The 22,464-nt window shown below is 34.4% G+C and overlaps 4 protein-coding genes across 15 annotated transcripts in view; 2 read left to right on the forward strand and 2 right to left on the reverse strand.

The window, feature by feature from the left end:
- The window catches only part of LOC140667432 (kin of IRRE-like protein 3), a 160,277-nt gene extending 147,833 nt beyond the window's left edge, over nt 1-12,444 (reverse strand). For 4 of the 7 annotated variants that reach the window (XM_072895372.1, XM_072895369.1, XM_072895376.1 and 1 more), the window contains exon 1: nt 12,023-12,391. In XM_072895372.1, the coding sequence (XP_072751473.1) occupies nt 12,023-12,077 (55 nt within the window). In that variant the 5' untranslated portion in view covers nt 12,078-12,391. Of the gene's footprint in view, nt 1-12,022 lie in introns of all 7 variants that reach the window. The other 3 variants (XM_072895370.1, XM_072895371.1, XM_072895374.1) reach the window with 3 other exon arrangements.
- A 2,781-nt stretch (nt 12,445-15,225) lies between these two features.
- Rcc1 (Regulator of chromosome condensation 1) lies at nt 15,226-17,508 on the forward strand. 2 transcript variants are annotated; one of them, XM_072895378.1, is made up of 6 exons: nt 15,226-15,386; nt 15,493-15,576; nt 15,834-16,213; nt 16,303-16,669; nt 16,746-17,018; nt 17,100-17,508. In XM_072895378.1, coding segments are annotated over exons 1-6 (1,296 nt in total). In that variant the 5' UTR covers nt 15,226-15,385; the 3' UTR covers nt 17,291-17,508. The 2 variants fall into 2 exon arrangements, with proteins under 2 accessions (XP_072751479.1, XP_072751480.1); XM_072895379.1 differs by having other exon boundaries at nt 15,248-15,382; nt 17,100-17,505.
- A 643-nt stretch (nt 17,509-18,151) lies between these two features.
- Nucleotides 18,152-19,234, reverse strand: Tim10 (translocase of inner membrane 10). 3 transcript variants are annotated; one of them, XM_072895386.1, is made up of 3 exons: nt 19,089-19,223; nt 18,993-19,006; nt 18,152-18,744 (listed from the first exon to the last, which is right to left on the reverse strand). In XM_072895386.1, exon 3 carries the CDS (start codon nt 18,557-18,559, stop codon nt 18,299-18,301), a length of 261 nt encoding a protein of 86 aa, XP_072751487.1. In that variant the 5' UTR covers nt 18,560-18,744; nt 18,993-19,006; nt 19,089-19,223; the 3' UTR covers nt 18,152-18,298. The 3 variants fall into 3 exon arrangements, with proteins under 3 accessions (XP_072751487.1, XP_072751486.1, XP_072751485.1); XM_072895385.1 differs by lacking the exon at nt 18,993-19,006 and having other exon boundaries at nt 19,089-19,234; XM_072895384.1 differs by having other exon boundaries at nt 18,993-19,224.
- A 160-nt stretch (nt 19,235-19,394) lies between these two features.
- On the forward strand, nt 19,395-22,038 carry LOC140667434 (p53 and DNA damage-regulated protein 1). Of its 3 annotated transcripts, none has more exons than XM_072895381.1 (3): nt 19,395-19,553; nt 21,485-21,713; nt 21,790-22,034. In XM_072895381.1, the coding sequence occupies exons 2-3, from the start codon at nt 21,485-21,487 to the stop codon at nt 21,957-21,959; spliced, it is 399 nt and encodes a 132-aa protein (XP_072751482.1). In that variant the 5' UTR covers nt 19,395-19,553; the 3' UTR covers nt 21,960-22,034. The 3 variants fall into 3 exon arrangements, 2 of the variants coding, with proteins under 2 accessions (XP_072751482.1, XP_072751481.1); XM_072895380.1 differs by lacking the exon at nt 19,395-19,553 and adding an exon at nt 21,056-21,220 and having other exon boundaries at nt 21,790-22,038; XR_012047001.1 differs by lacking the exons at nt 19,395-19,553; nt 21,790-22,034 and adding an exon at nt 19,564-21,220 and having other exon boundaries at nt 21,485-21,620.
- Nucleotides 22,039-22,464: the final 426 nt, after the last annotated feature.

Below are 22,464 nucleotides of genomic sequence, written 5' to 3' on the forward strand. Positions count from 1 at the left end.
CCTCGTTTCCACGGAGCTGCTATTCCCGTTTAGTACTGTCAGAAAGTGTCCATTATATTAAGAACGACGTCCCTGGCTCGGGTATAAGGCTCATTCAGCTTTATGCTTGACTTTTAAATCACTGGCGTTGATGTTAAAGCGACTCTTCGAAGGACTGAAAACTCCGGATTTTTAGATTTTTCTTTGAACAAACAATAAGAGTTTATCTTTCATTCGTGTTATTAAAACTTTCTTTGAGACGCGCAATAAAACGGAAAAAAAATTATGTTTCCGCTTACCCGACGCCGTTTATACGTAAAAACATGAATATGTAATATAAAAATATGATGAAAAAATAAGATGCACGCAATAGAAATATAGCACGTTGTGTAATATAAAAATAACGATGATATAAATAATACGTGATATCGCGCGAATTTTTTACGTCGGCTGACAAACATGATTTTTTTATTTTCTCACTCTTGGAATATTTTGCCTTAAGCAGGACGTTTCTCTAGTTGTGGCGGAAGAGTGTCCATTTCATCAGCAGCGACTTCATCGCCTCATGTAAAACTCATTTCGCTTTATATCTCACATTTAAATTCCAGATACTTCCTCGACGCTTACTCCCCTTGCGCATTCTCGTTTCCTAGATTTTTAGATACACTCGGGAACATCCCCGTGACTCTCGGATTTAACCTCGAAAATTCATATCCCCAACGCTTTCCCTGCTACGTATGCAGAAATATCACCACGTAACGCAAAATTACGCAATAAAACGCGAAAGATACAAAAATAACCACGTGTAAAATAATTCAATTCCTTCAGAGAAAAAAACGACGTCGTAAAGATACAATAAGTAAACTACTTTTGAACAAATGGTTTTACGAATTTTTGAAAAATTAAAATAATTCTATTGCATACATTATATTTATTTTTTACATCTATAATTTTGTAATCGAAAAGTTTGATTTACTTTGCCTTAGCTCTGATTACTTTACACAATATGAATGATTAATCTAAATTACATTATGCGTAATTCAAGTTAAAATTAGGTTACCTAACAGAAGTCTCTCATCTTGTTCATTGTAAACCGTAGTAGATAAGACGGAGTTAATGTGAAAAAGTTGACGCAGTCTTCTTCCATCTCGTCCTAATGTTTTCATGTCCTACTCCGATGTAATATTTTTATTTTATATAGAGAACATTTTCATTCGGCTCGTTAATCTTAACTTTTCCCATTTGTCGTATTTGATCCTGCAGTTCGCGCATCTGGGATAACATCCAATATCGTGCGAACGTTCTCACGGGAAACTTGAACAGAGAGATAGTTGAGAAACTACGGACTATCCTTTTCTTCCGTGTTTTCCCATTAAACTCGGTTAACATTTCGCGCGGGCTGTTTCGTAACTTATTAGAATTCCATTCCTATATCCTCGGAGTCTCTCAGTCTCATCTTTACGTCGTCGTTTGGTCTTATCTCTGATGGATCCTTCTTTCACTAAAGAAGGGGGCCGAAGATTTCAATTAAATATAGACGTTTCACTCACAACTCGCGTCACGGTTCATTTAATGGCATAATACGCGAATGTAATGGAGAAAGAACTTCTCGTGACGCAGAATCACTAGGCATGCGCCTAAGTACTTGCATAATAAAGAAATTTTTTAAATAATTAAAGACACGTTCGCGCAAAATGGTATGATAAATATTTAAAAAATGAAAACTTTCTTCAATCATTACTGTTTTATTGAATTTTACGTCACTATTTTATGAGATGTTATTGCATAATATATATATATACGCACATATTCACGCTCTTTCTTTTTCTAAAGAAAGATATATATATATATATATATCTCGCTTTTCTTTCACCTTTCATAAAATTAAGCCATTGCCATTATTCGAATTTCAAAATTCAAGTCCCATCTCGTTGCGCACAGCCTTTTATCTGTCTTCAGGTCCCTGCAATCTGGAACGACCAATGTTTCACAAGCACGCGCTGCGCGCGGTCGAAGTTTAATCAAACTTCTAAAAGACTTCCGGCGCCGGCCGAAACGCGGTCCCGCATTGCGATTCGTGGATTCAGGACGAACTTCCGGTTCTACAACGCGTTCTATCTTATTCTCTCTCTCTCTCTCTTTCTCTTTCTTGCCACCCTCCTTATTCTTTCTGTCGCCTGTTTGTTCAACATCCCACTCTCCGCATTCTCTTAGAGTTACATTCTCAGTTTCCTCGCCCGTCGAGCCGATAGTGCGAGAGTTGCGAGACTCGACGGGACGAAGATCGCCTTTCGGGAAATTGAATCCCGTTTCGAATCCGCCGGGAGTCTTTCTAGCAACACGGCTGACACGTCGCGCAACGAGTCGTACTTGGGTTTCCTCTTTCGCGCCGCCGCATCGGAATGTTTATATGTTCGACTACGAAGCGCGATGCACACCTAACTTGAATCGATGATAGGTCACCGGCTAACGATAGAATCTTGTCACCTCCAGTATTTGCAAGGGAAATGTCAACGCGCGTCGCGTACAGTGATTTTTGTATTCAACAATGGTTTTTCCTCCCTATCACGGGAGCAATAAAAAATCAATTAAAAAGCAGCGATCTATGAATTTTTCAAAATATTCTCAGTTTCTTCCAAATTTTCAAGCCTTTTACATGAATTTTTAAGAAAACATAAAAGTATATAATATAAATAAAATTATTTATTTTTTATGCATATATTAGTGCAAATATTTTTGTCAAAAATATCCTTGATTTTTGTTTTTATTTTCTAATTCAAATTAATTATAAAAATTATTATAAACTTTGATTATGAAGTACATGCAATTTATATAATAGTTGAACCAATATATCTTTTACTTGACGCCATCAGTTTGTTATAATTTGATATCTTGCTTCTGAGTTATTATAATTAACTATTTTCCTATTTTGCGTAATTTATAAGTCGCTATTGCAAAGATAACAATTTTAAGAAGTGATTTTAGTGCTTTTGTTTGGATTAAAAATGACATTTACAAGTCGATCTTTTTTTTTTTTCAAACTAACAACTAAAACAAGAGTCACTTAGGGGTGAAACTAAGCGTATTTACAAAGAAACTTCTGCAAGATCTTAGACATGAAACACGATCGCTATTGTGATAAATGTATTTTCATGTGAAATTGCACTCGACCGAATCCAAGATAAATATCGAATTCAATCGTCATCCGGAGCAAGAAATCTAATAATCCTCGCACGTCGCGAGAGAAAGTGCCAACAAGTGGTACACAAAAGAGATAAATAGATATATAGATAGATAAAGAGAGAGAATCTCGAAAGCAAGTTTCTCGTCGGAATTTGTTTGGCAGTTTCGTGACTCGAAGCGTAAAATCAAAGTTTCCGGAAATTCGTGCTGACAAACGCATGTGGCCGTCGCGTATGTAACTATGCACACAAACATATGCACGTACGTACACCTCGTAGAAACATTTAATCGCGATAATCGCTGCCCCCGCATGTTTCCCCGCGTCCATCAAAAGTTTTCGAGCGCTAACTCGCTTAAAACAGTCGGAGGGGCAGGGGAGGTGCGTTAAATCCTGCGCCCGCAGTTGCGACCCTAAATCCCGGACTCCGCCCTTTCGCACCTACGGACTACAGTATGGGTCAATTTTGACCTATATCTCGCACCCGAGATCGGGGTAATGTTTGTTAACAAGAGGCAGGCCACGTACAAATGATATTTTGCCTTGTTACGCGTCTAATGCGTGTAATGCTAACAATAAATACGGTGAACATGTTGTGATTTCTGTAAATGTTAATCGAAACATGAAATGGAACATGTAACGCCTGAAAAGACTATAAAATTAATGGGATTAGTCTAAATTAAGAGAATAATTTAATTACTTCAACATGAACAGTATCACGTGGAATTTTAATGCATACGAATCACTATAGTATGATTTTGAATTTTGAATTATTTAATCCTTTATGCGAGCAGATTCTCTCCACAGGATAAACTATTATATCATTATACTTTACAGTTAACAGTGTTAGGAAATTACTAACTCTCATAGAACTTACAAAGCGTTAACATATTAGTAAAGTATCTTTTAATATATATTTTCAGGTAAATGTTAGCTAAATTACAATTCGCAAAAAAAGTGTGCTACGCATCTTTTTTAATCGTAATATAACATTCTTATGTATATACAACGCAGATGAAATGCAGAACACTGAGAATTAATATTACCGTGCAGTATTACTGAGACACAGGAATGTATCATAAAGGCCGGTGTAAAAGAAAAGATGTAAGGTACATTCTATTCTCTAAGAATATTTTCTAAGAGATGCTATTTTAATAACTTGGAAAAATTTCCCTGCTAAATTGTCAGAGATACAATTTTCTTCTCTAAAGAAAATAATATAATTTATTTAATTTCCTCTAAGCTCAAGCCATAGAAGCTAACGCGCTTTGTGTCCGCGTGTATCGAGATAGATGTTATTTCCAACAAATGGCCCGACAACATCAGATAATGTTGGAAGCTGGAATATCATCGCCGACAAATCGATAATGTAGTATTCCAATTGGCAATGGGCCGTCTACTACTGCATTAATATCCGGAAATCAATTCCTCCCCCCCCCTCTCACTCTCATCTCATATCGGAAAACTTATGATTTCGAGGATTTTTCTCGTTACATGAAATATTTTTTAAAATTTCGCAGTTTCTAAAACTAATTTATTCTTAAAAAAACAATAAATAATATTTTATTGCACGAACCTACACAAACAAATGAATACCATAACATAAATAAATACAATAAATGTTTTTAACAACAAAAAATTAACTTTTATTTCCTGAATATATTTTTCATTTCAGATTTGCTAACATATGTAGCAAAAAAAGGATTAATACGTTATTGTACAATATATATATATAAATGTTCTTTCAGATTTTTCAACAATGTCAAAAGCCGAAATATCATGTTAATAAATCGATGTTGTAGCATGTCAATTTCTATAGATTGATTTATACAATTTTGATTCCATCTTTTAAAAATGCAAATTTGACATGTAATATTTTAAACGTCCGAGCGTAAAAATAACTAATTGAAGACACACGATGATGGAACGTAGCCGCGGATGAATGTTTCCTGAGAACACAGAAACAGCGACGAGCCGCAAAGTGCTCTTTTCTGGACAGAAAAGGAAGGGTTGTCAGAGAAAAATACAAAAACATGTCCGCGCGCGAGGGAAAATGTTTGCGGAGTCAACGAAATGTGCTTTCGCGATCGCCCCGCGAACTTTTCCCCACCCGGTTGAAAGCTCGGGCGCGTTGCATCTGGACAAAGTTTCTCGCTGCTACGTTTAAAACGCGATTTGACGCGAAGCCGCTTCACGTCGCAAAGGTGTGTTTGTCAAGAACTTCAAAGCGCACAATTACGAGACTTCTGAAAGAAGAACCGCGCGGATGTTCAAATATTTCTTTGTCAACCATTGGCACTTTTACAGTGATGTTGTAAGTAAGAGGAATATTATGTACCGCTATGGCAAGCTCAGGATTATGAATAAAATTAAAAAAGTTATGGAACGAGGATTATCAGAACAATAAGTATTGTTTTCCACGATAAATGTATTCCATAAAGTGAAGGATAATTGGCGGTTCAAAAAATCTGGTGCTCGAGAGTACGAATTATATAAGAAAAAAATCTGTTCTTCATTTTCATGGTAAATTCTTTATAAATTTTGTTAAATATATATATATGATAATGATATACTATATTCCTATATATTAAATATGCGAGCATGTCATTTTTTTTTAAGTAAAGATGAAAAATTCTACCGGTTTAATTTTGGACTTTATTAAAAGTGACTGAGGAAGATGGCGCAATTGAATGCGATATTATTCAAGCTGACAGCTCGGTTAGGCGTAGTTAGGCCGGGTTTATTAGAATATGGATATGACGTCAGGGAACTGCCAGAATAATCGCAAAAGCAACTTGACAGCTAACACATCAAAGCCAAATTTACGAGATTAACTGCAAAACGATCTTACGCGAGTCCTTACGTTTACGTATAATAATCCATGCATTTTATATTACACAACACGTGCAATATTTCTAACAAATTTACTATCATACCAACAAATCTGTCATTATTAATTTTTTCATATATATCTCTCTACAGTATTATTTATCTCGCAGAAAAATTAGAATTTTAATCAGGGCAAATAGATGATTGATGCATAGAAATTCTTAATTTCGTGTAACAATAGAAAAACTTGCAAACTTGATGTAAAAACAGCTTCAACAATTCCCTTTTAATAGCGATTTATCAGCACGCGTCAGTTTTGCGGCGCGCATGTAGAGAATTAAAAAGATAATCTCGTCAGCTGTGAGAGTAAATCCGGTGGTGTAACTAAAAGCGTTACAAAAGCCGCCCACGTGATGGAAAAAAGCGCAAGTATGTCGTACACCTCTCCAGTGGTGGGAAAAGCAAAGAGAGAGAAAGAGAGAAAGGAATAAAAAGAAAAACAGAGATAGAAGAGTGAAAGGATGAACGATAGATAACTCGTGGGGATGATGCCGAGGGTGGCAGAGGGTGCAGGAGTTCGCGTTTATCGGTCGACGAACTGGGCCGCGTCCACGGTGTCAGCGTTATTCAAAATGCAATTTGCATCGGTGGCGCTTGCCTGCGGAAATCACAAATGCACTCTGATTAGAGCAAGTTTTCTACCGTTCGTTGCCGGAGGATAGAAACGAGCTGAGCGAGAGCGAAAGAGAGAAGAGAAAGAGAGAGAAAACGGATATGAGGAAAAAAAAGAGTTTTGAAAGACACAGAGGAGGTACGGCAAGAAAGGTAGAAAAAAGAAATAACAGACAGATAAAGAAATAGAGAAGAAGAAAAAGATTTGCCCCGGCTAATTGCATGAGATACGCGATTGTTTCATGCATATTCAGCGGCTCCTCGAGGTGGGAATAGCTGATAGTCATTCCTTCGGAAGGAGACCTTCTGTCTCTTTCTCTTGGAAAAATCAAGTACGAAATCTCGAGGAATCCTTCTCCCTTTCGAGAAAGAAATCCGATCGTTAAACACAATCGTTCCAAGCCGCGAAGTGCACCACTCGACGGCAATTAAACGCAAAGATCTTCTATTCTGCTGCTTTTTCCTTATTGTTAGTTACTATTGTAAAATGTAGCCGATACTGGCCAATGGTTATATAATCAATCTTTTATATACAAAAATATATTTGTACACAATAATGTAGAAAATAATAAAATAACACAAAAGAGAAACTGTGTGCGAATCGTAATTCAGCGGGCAAAATCAGAAATGGCAGTCTGAGCCACGATCGATAATCGGCGATATTAACGCGATTGGCCCGTTCGCCGACTTTTTGTCCGCATGCATGCGCATAACCCGGATGCAGCCATGTGCACCGTGGCTAATTGATAAACACAGCCGTTCGACGAATAGCCGTGTTATAACCGCGTCGGCGCTTTGTCGAAAATCAACGGCGATTCGACGGCTAATTAATACTGTTTTTGATATGCACGCCGCGCCTGCCTGCTCGTCAATCAGAAAACCATCGATGTCGCGCCACCCTCCTGGAAATCTCTCGCAATTCGCAAACCTCTCTCTGTTGCCTACCTCCCTCAAACGTGTCACGAATGTTGATGAATATTTTTTTTTCGACAATAATGAATATTAAACGTACATTATCGGCTCTTTATTAAATCTCGTGCAAAAAAAAATACCGCTTTATTTTATACATTACACGTTCTTCACGCGTTATTCTCGACGCGAATGAATAGATTTAAATTATAAAAATCGTGTTACATATTATGTATACGTAAAACTATCTTTTAAATAAAAGAGATTTTATTCAAAAAAAAATACAAATAAAAATATTTATAATTGTTCTAAACAAAAATGCTCTCCAAAAAAGGATTTAATAAGATTATAAAGATTTATAAAAATTTATAAAATTATAAATTTATAGAATTATTTGTAAAATAATAGATATTTATTAAAATTTTAATTTTTTTTTCTTTACACTATAAATCTAATAAATATATTCATTTAGAAAAAAAAAATTGATATTCTCGTATTAAATAACTGTAATGTGTAACTGTAGTCAGTTAATGTATTTTATTGTCTATTAATCGTCATATCTAATGTCAAAGATCTAAAATATCATTTAGCCTTTATTAAAAATAATTCTGAGAGAAATTATTACTTTATTCTTTGTGACGCATAGAGTGCAAATTACAGCAATGCGATATATTGTACACAAGTGAAAAAGGGAGATGAAATTTTGCGTCGATGTTTCTATTATCGATCGTTACATCAGTCACTGGTTATAAAAGATCGACAAATTGCCAACTGCACACAATATGGACCGCGCACGGCGGAAGCTACAATTTGATAAGCAACGAAAGATGCGTTCCGGCATACGTGATGATGTGATTTCCTATCGGCATAGAACACAAATCACGGACGCGCAAGTATTATTTTAGTATACGAATATTTTATCAAAACCTCGCACACACATGTATATATGTACACATAATCGTCCTTTATATCCGTGCATTTTACGAAAAGCAACCAAGCAAACTGCCCTTTCATACGCGCTCTCGTGTAAATTACTATTTTTTTTTATTCGCGACTCACCTCTCACGTCGCGTATACAACCTGACGATATTTTGCGAGAGAGACACGTATACGCGAAGTGATCCGATTGTAATGGATCGCAAACGTAACTTTTCGAGAGACAGACAGACGAGCGAAAAATGCACTTTCAGCTTTTTCAACAGAAAAAAGGAAAAATACATCGCCGCGCGCTTCCGGGGAATATTTCTCGCGAGCCGCGAAATATGCGGCGCACGCGCGATTCGCTATCGGGAAGAGACTTTGTATCGGTGCCTATCTGCCTTGTTCGGCTTCTGTGCCGAATACCGCTGATTGATAACGGGGGAAATCGGGTCACCCACATATTTTTTTTTTTTCAGAAGAACGTTTTACACAACCGCTTCAACCCTTTTATTCCGCTCGCGCGCGCTGATTGCGAGAGCGGAGCCGAAGTCGATCGCGAGGCCGCATGTCGCATGTACATACGTTTCGTGTGTGATGTTTTACGAGTTTGTTCCTCCATGGTGTATTTCGCGGGGATGGACGAACGGCATTTCAGAGAGAAAGCCGCCGTATATACAGCGACTACTAAATAATTTCGCGTTTCTAAGGGAAAGAAAAGCGTTTGCGCGATTTAAAGTGCGCTCGCGCGGAAAACGCGATCCGACGCGAACGGTTGAAAGAATTAAGAGGATCCATCTCGGCGCATTTTTGACAATTCTTATACCGCTGTTACCGGCTCACATCTTTATATCTCGCGAAATGCATATCGTACAACTTGACGGACCGCACTCGATCCCGCAACGTCACTGCCATTACGCGCAGTTTTACGACTCGCGCTTCGCACGCGTTTCCTCTCGCTGTACCTTCAATTTTTCCAACGTTATTCGAACTGTTTTTATTTCCCATATAATGTTTTTCTACTGTGTTGTGCTTATATCGATATGTCATAACGGATATTCTGCGCGTGCATTCGTTTTTTGAATTCGCTCAGATATAGCGTGCTCGTAAAATAACACGAGTTGTAGAGTTTATAATGATAGTACGGTTTTAATATAAATTGTATATCTTGGGGGCAAACAAAAGAATATATTTTTTATTATTACAAAGCGAAGTCAAAATTGAAACAATAACTTAAAAAAATAGTTAAAAAAAAGGTAAACAATATATTGATGATTTTGACATATACTACCAACAACATACATATGTGGATACTTTAACATTCAACTTTAAAAATCTTCGAAAAAGGTGGAAAATCTAAGACTTATTCTCGAAATTAATCTTAGAATATAAATAAACGTTAAGAGAGAGAGAAAGAGAGAGAGAGAGAGATTTACTACAAAAATTTTAGTTTCAGTCACTCAAGAGAGAAGGAGAGAGTTTCATTTATTGTATTTAACATATATTAAAAGTTGAAAGAAGAAAAAATTGCAAAACAAAATTTTTGTTGCAAAATATCGATTTTACATATAAATTATTATACCTGCAAAATTTTCTGAAAACATTTAATGTAATTCTGATATAGAGGAAAGGTGGTAGCTATCTTTCTTCAATTTTCATCAGAAATTCTATCAGCGCCTGGTCTGCCGCGAAACACCGTATGATGATTGATAGCTAAGAAACTGGGTTAACGATGGCTTTTTTCTCACGTTTTGTTTCAATACACCACCTTTGCGCGTGCAATGCACCGCGAGATGGACACTTGGGTGAACGTCACATCTTGTTTGCAAACGAAGAACTGAAAAGCTTTGAGGCGTGTGCCGGAAGATGAATAAACGTCTATCTTCTATCCGCGGCGAATGAAGAATATTAGGTACGAAAACGTGTTTTCTTCGAGAACGCGTGAAAGGACAACCTCAAACGCTCTCTTTCTCTCTATGGATACTTCGCAATTCGACATTGACATAAAATATTCAGAAATTGCATGCTCACCTTTTATAAGCGCAAATGCATTTTTCTCCTGATAAATCTTATGATCAAGATAAATTACTTTGATTGAGTTGTACGAGTATAGATTTTCAGAAGAAACAAATTTAATATGGAATTTAAAAAATATAATGAATATACAATATGAGAATGAATTATTTAAAAATCGATGCTAATAATATTCGAAAGAATATAAAATATTAAACTAAAATTAAAAAATTTGTACAGAAAAAATAACATAAATATTTAAACATCTAATATAATTGTGTCAATACAATAATTCTGTTTTTCGCTTCTAGCCATCTAATTTTGTTATATCTTACAGAATAGAAAAAAGAGATTTTATTATAAAATTCAGATTATACATTTTATTCTGAATTTAAAGCTTCGACGCATATAATTCAACGCCAATAATTACTATTTTGCGCAACAAAATAACATTCGCGGCAACAATAGTAGAATGAAAATGTTGCGTATAAACACTCTTTAATATTCCAAGTGCTTTCTCGATCTCACACGACACATCGTTGGTCCATCGAATCAGGTATATACGTATAGAACCGACGCGTTTGCTTGAACGACTTTTCGAAAAGGCGGCTTTGTAATTCTTAAAAGCACGTGTGCGCGATGGTAAGCATCGCGACGTCCACGGCAACCACTCAGACTGATTGAGAAAACGCTGATACGTTCACGTGAGCAAGAAAATCAATCCACTTTCGTTGTAAACGTTCTGCTCGAAAAATCTATTTTGTCACGCGCGAATTCAGTGCACGCCTCGCTTACTCTTCGCCGAGGAGAGAGAGGTGGTGGCTCAACAAGTCGCGCGACTATCGAGAAACCGTCGCACCGAAACATAAGTGCAGCGAGCAAAGGATCGCGTACAAGGATCACGTTTGGGTCATTCATCCATTCTTATTGTTATTATAATACAGTCAGTATTTTTCATTTCGTAAAATTAAATTTAATTCGTCAACTTAAACCTGTGCAACTTTGTCACGATATTTTTGTCATGTTAAAATATGTTAGATAAGCTCTGTTCTATCTTTTCCTCTTTCTTATCTCATACGTGTGTAAATAAATTGATTGATCTTTAAATTTGTGTGAAGAAAAAACTCAAGAGTTAAGTATTTTATTTGCAAATTTACTATATGTATAGTCACAAATCGATACTGCATTTCAAAACACATGTATTATTTGACAGTAATTTATTGTTTGATGTTCATTGTGTAGTATAAATCAAATTGCAACAGCGAGCTCTAACTTATGAATTTCTTGCCGACTTTTTAAATACATATTTTTTTCACGGACAATTAAAATTGCCTTTTGTAAGAAAAAATTATAAATTTTTAATATCTGATAAAATCTCTGCAAACTTGTATTATACACACGATTATGTTACACATGATTTATCACGCAATAAATATTAGAAGCGTAGCGATCGTTTCTCGGTAATCACGCAATATTTACGCGCGTTCTCAAAGCAAATAGTATATGTAAAAAGTTACTCACCCCCTATCAGCATCTGCAACAGCAGCAGCAAAAATCGGCGTGTCGTCCTCGTCATAGCTCCTCGGCTCTACATCAAACGATCCCGTCTCTCGATGCGAAGATCTGCGTCCGTAGATGTCACTCTCGATCGTTTTACGCGACGGTGGTCACGCGTCTTTTACGCGGCTGTCACGTGATGTCTTCCACTCCTTCGCGAATATTTCGTAGAAACGTTCGTGCAGAAAGCAAAATTTCAATTCCACGCGTCGATTGCAACTGAAATTTCACGGAAGTATAAGCAACGAACAGACAGATGGATGAGAGATTACGAGAGAGAAACAAAGATAGAACCTACGCGGGCGAAGTCTCGCCGTCGACTGCCGTTGGCGGGCGCGCTTTTGCGACCCCTCCGACACCGGCCGGCACCCTCTCTGCACCCTTTCGTCCCTCCACCGCATTACGCGCACTCCCGCGGTCATCCTCCGTCGCATGCTAATTCGCATTTTATTGGGAATCGCGACCGTGCACACCAAACGTGAACAAATTTTCCCGAAAATCCGGCTTAATTTTCCGTGCTCCCTGTGTGTGAACATTCGTCCCTCGATCAAGGTGGACCAAATTACCTGAAATCAACATTGAATAAATTTCTATAGACGATAATTTTAAATGTATCAAATATATAAAGATTATATTGTAATGATCATTTTCTCGCCATTGGTGTGTTAACATCCTGACAAATTGATCAATGTACGAATACAGGCATTGTTTTCTCGTTACAAGATTTTTCGCTTTATTAAAAAGAATCGTTAATTATCTCTCCCTCCCTCCCCCCCCCCCGTTTCTCGAGTATGTGAGCGAGTTTCAAACTTTATTTAACGCGAAAGCCCCACATACACATGCTTGTACACACGCACACAGATACAAAATAGCCCCGGCTTCATAAAATTTCGCTCTACCTCGCTCGCTCTCATTCCTGTCTCACTTTTGTCAAGACGAGCCACCGACAAGATTTATGGGACAGTTCCTAGAAGATAAACAATTCGCGTTCCTTCTTTCAAAGGAGATAACGGCAACGATCTTGTAACGAGAAAAATTATTATACAAGTACATAATCGTAACGCTGGTTTTGATGGTCCAAAAAATTACATCTGCAGCTCTAAATGAGAAATTTACTCTTGACAGTAATAAATATAATTCATCACAATTTTACATCTAATGACATATTTATTCCGTATTTATAAAGAACGATTTTAATCACAACAATTTCGAACAGTGAATTACCTCGCAAGTCCTAACAACTTCACACGGAGATGGTTTGCGCCAAAACATAATCTGTCCGCAATAAACCGTCGTATCCTTGATGAGAGCAAAGCCCGAATGACAACTCGCGATAATCACATACTCGTTTGGCTTAATTCGCGACTATAACGAACGGATTGCTCAACCATATAAATTCCGAATTTCGAATTTCACTCACCGGAGAGGAAGACCGTTTTTTTCGCATCGCCATATTAAATCGGCTAACATCAGCTACTACGTAACAGTGACGTCAGATTCGAAATGCATAACGCGCCAAATCGTAATAGAAGGGACAAGGACAACGCGGACTGAAGAAAATCGCGACATCAGCGACATGTGAACTCGGCGCTGCAACTAATAATAGAAAAGGACGGATATAAAAATATATTTTCTGTCTCTTTCCTATTAATTGTACGTCGGTAACGAAGGTGACGAATGATATATTTCGCTTTTTGATACGCATAACAGCATAAATGATTTTTGTATTATTATTATAGTATTTCCTAAAGTTGTACGAAAATCCTGATATATTTATTCATATAAAATATATTAAATATCTTATATTTTTTAATACTATGCAGAAATGCGTTTCAAATCAAATATGATTTAAAATGTTTCTAATTATTTTTGTATGCCAAGTGAAGTATATCCTTTTTATTAGATTTATCATATGTCTATAACTGTCATCTATAATGTGATGTGTCTGACAGAAAAAAATATAATAAATAATTTTAGAAAAATAATATGTAAATAATAAAATAGTATATATATATATATATATATATATATATATATATATATATATATATATATATGATATGATGACAGCAAAATAATCGTTGTAATAAGAATAAAATATTATTACGGAAAGACATTCACTCTTATTTCCTTAATGTTCTTTTATTTACTATAATCACATTGCAAAATTTGTTTTGATAAAACATATAAAAGCACAAACATCGATCTATGAACTTTTATAATATTTGTCGTTTTAGCTTTTTGACGGTCAAACCGTAAATAAAATTTCAAAAATACAAAACATAAAACCGTGGTTAAATAATAAATCTCTATATCTTATCGTCTCTTTATCTTATACCATAATTATAAGACAAGAAAGAAAGAGAGAGAGAGAGAGAGAGAGAGAGAGAGAGGGAGAACTCTTAAAAATCCTTTTAATATCTCGCGATATTAAATTTTGCCCGTCAGAAAACGATGTTAGTCTGGTAAGCATCGGGATATTAAACCACAAAATCCAAAACTTTCTTAACATACCTCAGTCGGTTTTATGAAGCTTCATTGTAATACGTGCGGAAAATGGCGTTCACTCTTGTTTATTAATTTACGATAGTATATACAAAATATTATAGTCGCGTGTTATACTCGAGCTCACAACATTTTTATGATCTAACTTATATTCATGAAAACTATATCACACACAAATTCGATTTACGGACAACTTTGATAAAACTTACAATTAAAAGTGATCTCTGATGTGAACGTTGTGCATTTTTATACAAAATGTAGTTTATAAAAATATACATCTTTTACTTGTTATATATTCGCAAAAAATATCAGTCAGAAATTTTTTTTAGATAGATTTCATAAATTTATTAATGACGTTGAATATGAATAAACATATATATTTGTTCGAACAAGAAGACTTACTTTTTACAGCAAAACTTGGAGGAATATCGTTTCAAGAGGAGGCTTGCATTTTGGCGGGTAATCGTCCGTCATGTGCATGCACACAACACGTATGTACGTATATATATATACTGGCAAAAAAAAAAACACGTCGACTCCAGTAATATTACCCTTTCATCCAAAATCAGCTCCTATTGAAGATCGCCGCGTGAATTTTACGGTGTTCCCGTCCAATGAATGCAACAGCTATATATTCAAATCTGCCAATGAGAATCACTTGAGACCATTGAAGCAGCTGTTAGCGCCGTGCAAATCATCTTCGTCGTACTTCACGAGTTGCGCAACAATCGCAAAGCGCGGATCGGAGCATCGTAACTTTTGGCGCCAACGGAGCAAGGGACTGCACATATTTGCGATTCACGAAAAACAACAGCAGAAGTAAGTACGTATATAAACGGCGATGTTAAAAGCGTTCGCCGAGTCGCGTGTGACAGTCATAATAAACGTTTTATGAGCACGTTTGCAAACCTAACCTGAAAATGTCGCAGTGCCGCCAAGGAGAGCCGTGAAACGGACAGCCGTAGATCCCACGAAGGCAGACAAGCCCCCGAAGCAAATCAAGCAAAAACAAGGTATATTGACTAACAATTTTTTGATTTATTAACTTTTTTCCCTTTTTTGTTTTCGAAATTCGTTATATCGTAACCTACATGTGTAATCGGAGTACGTTACAAAAGAGCAAGAATATAAGAAATGGCATTTCTCAATCAATCATTTGTGTTATGACTAAAGGCAAAGATATGAACGTTTGTGAAGAATACAGATTTATATAAGTTGCTAATAAGCCACTCTCGCATTAGTATATAATTTGTACAAATTTATTTTGTAGAAATAACTGTGAAACCTGACTTACGATCCCTTTCTACCAATGGTGTCATGCTTGTATTTGGACAAGGTGATTTTGGACAACTTGGATTAGGAGAAGAAGTCACTGAAAAGATGCGTCCAGTAGCCATATCTGATTACCAAGATATTATAGCTATAGCAGCTGGTGCTATGCATAATGCATGTTTGAGAAAAACAGGTGAAGTATTGACTTTTGGATGCAACGATGAGGGAGCACTTGGACGAGACACTACCAAAGAAGGTTCTGAGACAGTACCAGGTATAGTCGAACTGCCTGGTAAAGCTATTCAGGTGACAGCAGGTGACTCTCATACTGCCGCGTTGTTAGAAGATGGCCAAGTATTTGCTTGGGGCACATTTAGGGTATATTCTTTTTCTTAATTTATATAATCTTCACTTAATTATAATAGTGTTAATTAAGAGAAAATTAATGTAATTGATTTGCAACTTAGGATACTCATGGTTCTATGGGACTAACGGTTAAAGGGAATGAACGATTCCCTGTAGAAATATTACCAAATGTAAGAGTTGTCAAAATAGCATCAGGTAATGATCATTTAGTATTACTTAGTGAAAATGGACGTATATATACTTGCGGCCGTGGTGAACAAGGACAATTAGGACGAGTAGCTGCACGAACCGCCAGTAGAAATTCTCGACAAGGAATAGGTTTATTACTGACTCCAGGCATAGTTGAATTCAAAATCAGTAAGAAGCTGCAGTTTGATAATATATGGGCGGGAAATTTTTGCACATTTGCTAAAGAGCATCAAAAAGGAGATATATATGTATTTGGTCTAAATAATTTCCATCAAATTGGTAAGATATATATCTTTACATATCATATGTACTTTTCAATTTTACATGTCTGACATATTTGTTGGAAAATTTTCAGGTTTAAAAAACAATGATATCAATTTTCATCCACAAATATCAAAAACCTTTAGTGGTAAGGTATGGAGACATATCAGCAGTGGAGAGCATCATACTATAGCTCTAGATGATGCAGGACAAGTTTTTGTGATGGGTCGCAAAGAATATGGTCGTCTTGGACTTGGACCTAATTGTGTGGATGCGGAAGAACTTACATTAGTTTCTACTCTAAGCTCTACTAAATGTATCGATGTTGGCGCAGGTAGCAGAGAATCTTTTGCTGTCACGGAATCAGGTAAATAATTGTGAATATATCAACATTTCCCTTCTTCCCCTCTGAAAATATCTGATTTTGTTTTACGTTTTATTACAATAGGTGAATTATATTCATGGGGTATGGGAACTAATGGAAATCTTGGAACAGGAGATGTAAAAGATGTCGATGAACCAGTATTAGTTAAAGGAAAGCAGTTAGAAGGTAAAACAGTAGTACGAGTAAATGGCGGTGGTCAACATACTTTAGCTTTGGCTACGACTCGTCCGGTAAAAGACAAAACTGCTGGTTAATATTAGATGTCATATTTCATCAAAATGTATTCAAATGTGATGCAAATTTGAACAACAAACAATGAAAAATAAATTTATTTTTATCGCTCTTACTATTAATATCACTTCGTAGAACTCACTAAGAAGGATAAAAATTAAACATGTGTTATTAAAATTTCAATTGTCCCTTGTACGATTTGTAAAACTTAAATTTGTATGTTTTTTTTTATCTTGCTATATATAAATTCTATCAAATCGTACAATAATTGATATATATTGAATTTTTCTTACGTTATTACCTTTACTATTTTTTAGTATATATAAATGTATTGTTAAAAATAAATTTTTCTACTTGCAAATCAAAATTATGTCCAAAAGTATATATAGATAAGTGGACTTTAAATGGACAAAATATTATATTTTGGATATTTAATATAAATTTTCCAATATATACAAAAAAAGAAAAAAGTATAATAGTACTTTAATAAAATTTTTATATTATTTAAGTTTGATGAAAATCTAAATTTTAAAATCAGCTAAATATATAATATGCATTATTATATTTGCATTTGTGGAGAAATGTGTGTTGTGTATAAAATTCATTATTATATGAAAAATTCTTTAAAAATAAATCATTTGTAAATAAAATGTATAATATATAATTTATCTATATCATAATTTCTAAAAAAATCTTTATAATACATATAAGCATTTCTAACAAGTCTATATCAGCAAAATAATATTATTATACATTTATATTCTTATGAAAAAGTAATATTTGAGAAATTGGAAAATTAAAAATTTTTATTTCATGAAGTTGTTTTCTTTATTTTTATAAACTAAGTTGTTTTCTTTATTTTTATAAACTAAATTAAATACAGCATAACTGCATTTTATTTTATTTTTATTTGTTCTGATTTACATGAAACTTTTAAAATTCTAAAGTAATAGAAGAAAAACTAAAGACAACTTAAAGATTACATGAAAGTCTTGTCAAATCTAATTAATATTAATTTAATTTGTTTTTACTTATTCTGCAACTTTTGCTTCTTGCATTGAAAGTTGCGTGAGTTTTTTACCAATCCGTTCATGAACATCTAAATATTTAGCTATACAACGATCCAGACATATAGATTCTCCTTTGCCTAATTCAGCCTCTGTATATTTTGGTGCTATACACTTTCTGTGACATGCAGATGTCATACGATTATACATATCTGACATCATTTCAATTTCTAATTCTTGTACTAATTTAAGTTTATCTTCATCCAGTTGTGGTAACGCTGCCATTCTTAAAATTTCGTACTCTGTAGTAATCTTCTTTAAATTCTTTATTTCTTAATCTTATCGCAAATTATTCTACAACATTCGTGTCGCGCAAACGTTGTCTAGCTTTCATAAGCTCATATCTCCTGGCATTAACACCTTGCTTAGATAGCACAAATGCGTAAAGTCCTACAACAGTGACTACAGACCTGCAAAAAGCATAAATTTATTATGCTATAATAAAATGTACATATAAATGTTTTTTTATAAAACTAGTAAAAATCTATGCAAAATTTTTGAACTGTACAAAACGTCAAAAATATAGACATTCAAAATCATCATGCATCTTGAATGCAATAATTGTTTTATCTACAGTTAACGATCGACATGACACGTGAGAATTGTCCATACAAGAAATGATCTACAAAAACCTTCCCAAAATATCATGTGCACCTACCATCCAATTCCTATCTTCGCCCAAGTTGGCAAAACCATGCTATTTTTATTTAATTGTTGCTATATCCCAATTACAAGTGAAAAAAATTTCATGTACCTGAACGTGAATATATACCACGTGAACGCCAGTAAGAATTTTTAACCTTTTTTCACAAACTCGAACTGCCTGTTTTCATCTTCCAGTGAAAAATAAATTTATGCTCTATGATTTTACCGTAATATCGAAAAGTGGATCCACCATATAGTTCTTTCTGGTTCCGGCTCGTAAAATGCATCCATTTGGCGCCACTGTACCGTAGGGAAAAAACGTCTTACGAAAAACGGCGTGGCGCCTCTCAAGTCTCAGGTTTCTCTGACTATACTGTGTACAGTGCTGCTATTTGAGGAAATAGTATTTGCGTTTTTTGGAGAATAGAAGAAGCCTAGTAGTTGTCTAGTTGTCTTGCATCGTGGCAATTTCTCTGTCGTTAATTGACGACGAGAATTTTATCAGGGAGAACCTGAATGTAAAATAAATTGTCACACGACTGAAATAACAGCGTAATAAGGCAAAATAGCAAAGGTAAATTTTGCTGTCGACATTTTATATTGATAATAAGATTTTGAGCTTTTACGTATATATATATATATATATATATATATATATATATATATACCAAGTGCAAAACTGCTACTATTTTAAAGAGTAGCGTCTTTTTTGACAAAATTTGATATTACGGAGATACAAGGAGTGTAAAGCAACTTACTGATCGCAAGTATCGTGTCACATGCAGTATCATACTATTCTTCTGGTGTCATTACTATTACTGTCTACAACAGTATCATATGCTGTGTTTTGCAATGGTTAATGTATGTATTGTGACTGTTAGAAAGAGAAATATAGACTGACAAAGCAGATTATCATAAAAATTCCAAACAATTTTTGAGAAAAAAAAATTTAAGACAGTGTGACGTATATCCAGTACCAAACGTTACAAAAATGTCTTTGCAACAGTGGATACATATACGACATAACATTGATATACCATGGAAAACATTTGTCAGAGAGGCCTCCACTGTACAAGAGAAATCTCCAGAGAAATGTATTCATCAATTGGCCTTCCAAGGAAATGAAGCAAAAGCTGCCTATGAAGAAGTTATTCACCAAATTAGTAGCAATGTTATGACAAGATCAAAGTGTTTAAAATCAAAAACTGTTGGAAACCAAAGTAATTCTGGTACAAATCAAGCTTCTATTAATGCACAATCAAGAAAGACTACAGTTCCTGAAGATATTTTAGCAAAAGTCACTGTAAATACACTGTTAAAAGCAGTAGAGCAAAAGGATTTAAAATTCTTGCAAAAACATATGACATCAGAAAATGTAAATATATGCGATGACTTTGGTTGGACTCCATTAATGTCTGCCGCTTACTGTGGTCATTTGGATATTGTACAATTTTTGCTAAATCTTGGGGCTAATAGAAGAACTAGAGATAGATCTGGTCTTACTGCAGCACAATTAGCTTTGAAAAGAAATTACTTAAATATAGTTGCACTATTAAAAAAGAAATCTGAATCATTGTGTAATAATAATCAATCATTAATAAATGTTCCAAAAATAAATAATACAAATGCTTTACCAATTAAAGCAATATCCATGGAATCTTTAGAACGTGATAAAGGTGTTCACAATATTACACAAGAAAAGATGAAATTACAGCACAACCCAATATTTTATTGTGATGTCTGTAAAGCGACCTTTCAAGAAACAACACCGCAAAAACATGAAAGCTCTACTTTGCACATCTTTAACACAAAGCCAAAATTAAAGCATGCAATATATGGAATATCAAGACAAAATAAAGGATATAAAATGCTCTTGAATACAGGATGGGATGAAGAAGCTGGCCTTGGACCTTCTGGGAAAGGAATAAAATATCCAATTAAAACATGTTTGAAAACAGATCGCAAAGGATTGGGACAATCGGTAGAAAGTGAATATAAAGTTACCCATTTCAAGCCAGGTGATACAACTGCCATTAGTAACATTAAAATACCTAAACAGAAACCTTTGAAAAAAAGGGATCGGGAAAGATTACTTCACAGAGAAGCCAGAAAAGAAAGAGCTCTACGTACTGCATTATCTTAAAATACATATTAATAATTTTATAAATGTGAATATAATATGTTTACATGAGGATTGAATGCAATGAAAATAATTATTACAGTTCTTATGTACCTATACTTGTAAGTTTCTCCATATCTCTTCATTATAAAATTATGCATATATTAATATTAATTTTTTTCCATTGTCTATAAATACTATCAGCTCAAATTTTCTTATATATGTTAATTATATGTTAATAAAAATTGTAAAAACTACAGATATTTAGTGTTTATTTTACTAAAATGTAGCAAGAATGAAAACCTCAAATATATACAAATGCCTTTCAATATTTATAATAGTTAAAGTAAATATAATACACATACAAATTTATTAATATGTTACAGATGATGAGTGAACATCAAAGATTACTGGAACACTTAGAAAAAGTTGAAGATAAAGCTGGCGAAATTCTCACTGATCGAAGAGAAATAATTGCTCTGGATAAGAGAAGAAATGATGATCGCATTGGAATAAGGGCACTACAAAAACAATCGCATGAAAAAGCATGGATAACAGTGGGTCCATTGTTATTAAAGATGCCATCTAAAGCAGCTGAAGAATTGCTTGAAAAAGGTAATTTCAAGCAGACAAAAATCTTTGTACATTCTCTAATTTATTCTATTCTGTAGTAATATTATTGGCATTTCAGATCAGAGAGAATGTAGTACTGCGATTAATAAGTTAAGAAGCAACTTAAAAATAAAAGTAAATGAATTACGTGACTTAGAATTGACTCCACCAGTACCTGGATTAATGTTGGAACCTATGTCTCATAAAGAGATGGATGCAATTAATCAAGTTTTAGGTCGAAGTGTTTGATATATATATGCAATACAATTTTTATTTTGTTCAAGTATGTATAGTCAAAATAAATATGTGAACTTATCATATTTGTTTAATTACAAATATTTATATAAAATATAATTTTTTATTATATATTGACAAACTGAAAAGTTATTATCATTAAAATAATAATAATTTCACATATTCTAAAAAAAAAAGTCATATTCCTCATTTCAATAATGCATAAAATATATTTGTTTTAAAAATTATTTAGTAACTTCATAGCATTTGTATATCTACGCGAGTATAATATATAAAATATGCACATTTTAAAATGTTGATATACTTTTTCATAGTTGATCTCTTTCTTTACATAAAAGATATATTGTGATACTGAATATTTACTGATTTACTGAAAAGTACTATTATAATCCCTTACTTTTTCAACAAACCATGACTTTAAGAAACACATTTCATTATCAGAAGCTTCTTCACTATAATTTATAATATCATTAGACGCATCATAGTAAAACTTATACAT

The sequence above is a fragment of the Anoplolepis gracilipes genome, chromosome 7 (assembly GCF_047496725.1).
Source record: "Anoplolepis gracilipes chromosome 7, ASM4749672v1, whole genome shotgun sequence".
Classification (NCBI taxonomy): Eukaryota; Metazoa; Arthropoda; class Insecta; order Hymenoptera; family Formicidae; genus Anoplolepis; species Anoplolepis gracilipes.

Bases quoted from the DNA above. Each gene is read 5' to 3' on its own strand.
- LOC140667434 (XM_072895380.1), top strand. From the start codon at position 21,167: ATGAGGATTGAATGCAATGAAAATAATTATTACAGTTCTTATGTACCT. The intron at 21,221-21,484 runs GTAAGTTTCTCC...AATATGTTACAG, and splicing joins GTTCTTATGTACCTATACTT to ATGATGAGTGAACATCAAAG. The intron at 21,714-21,789 runs GTAATTTCAAGC...TTGGCATTTCAG, and splicing joins TGAAGAATTGCTTGAAAAAG to ATCAGAGAGAATGTAGTACT.
- Rcc1 (XM_072895378.1), top strand. The intron at 15,577-15,833 runs GTATATTGACTA...TTTATTTTGTAG, and splicing joins GCAAATCAAGCAAAAACAAG to AAATAACTGTGAAACCTGAC. The intron at 17,019-17,099 runs GTAAATAATTGT...TTATTACAATAG, and splicing joins TTTTGCTGTCACGGAATCAG to GTGAATTATATTCATGGGGT.
- Tim10 (XM_072895385.1), bottom strand. From the start codon at position 18,559: ATGGCAGCGTTACCACAACTGGATGAAGATAAACTTAAATTAGTACAA.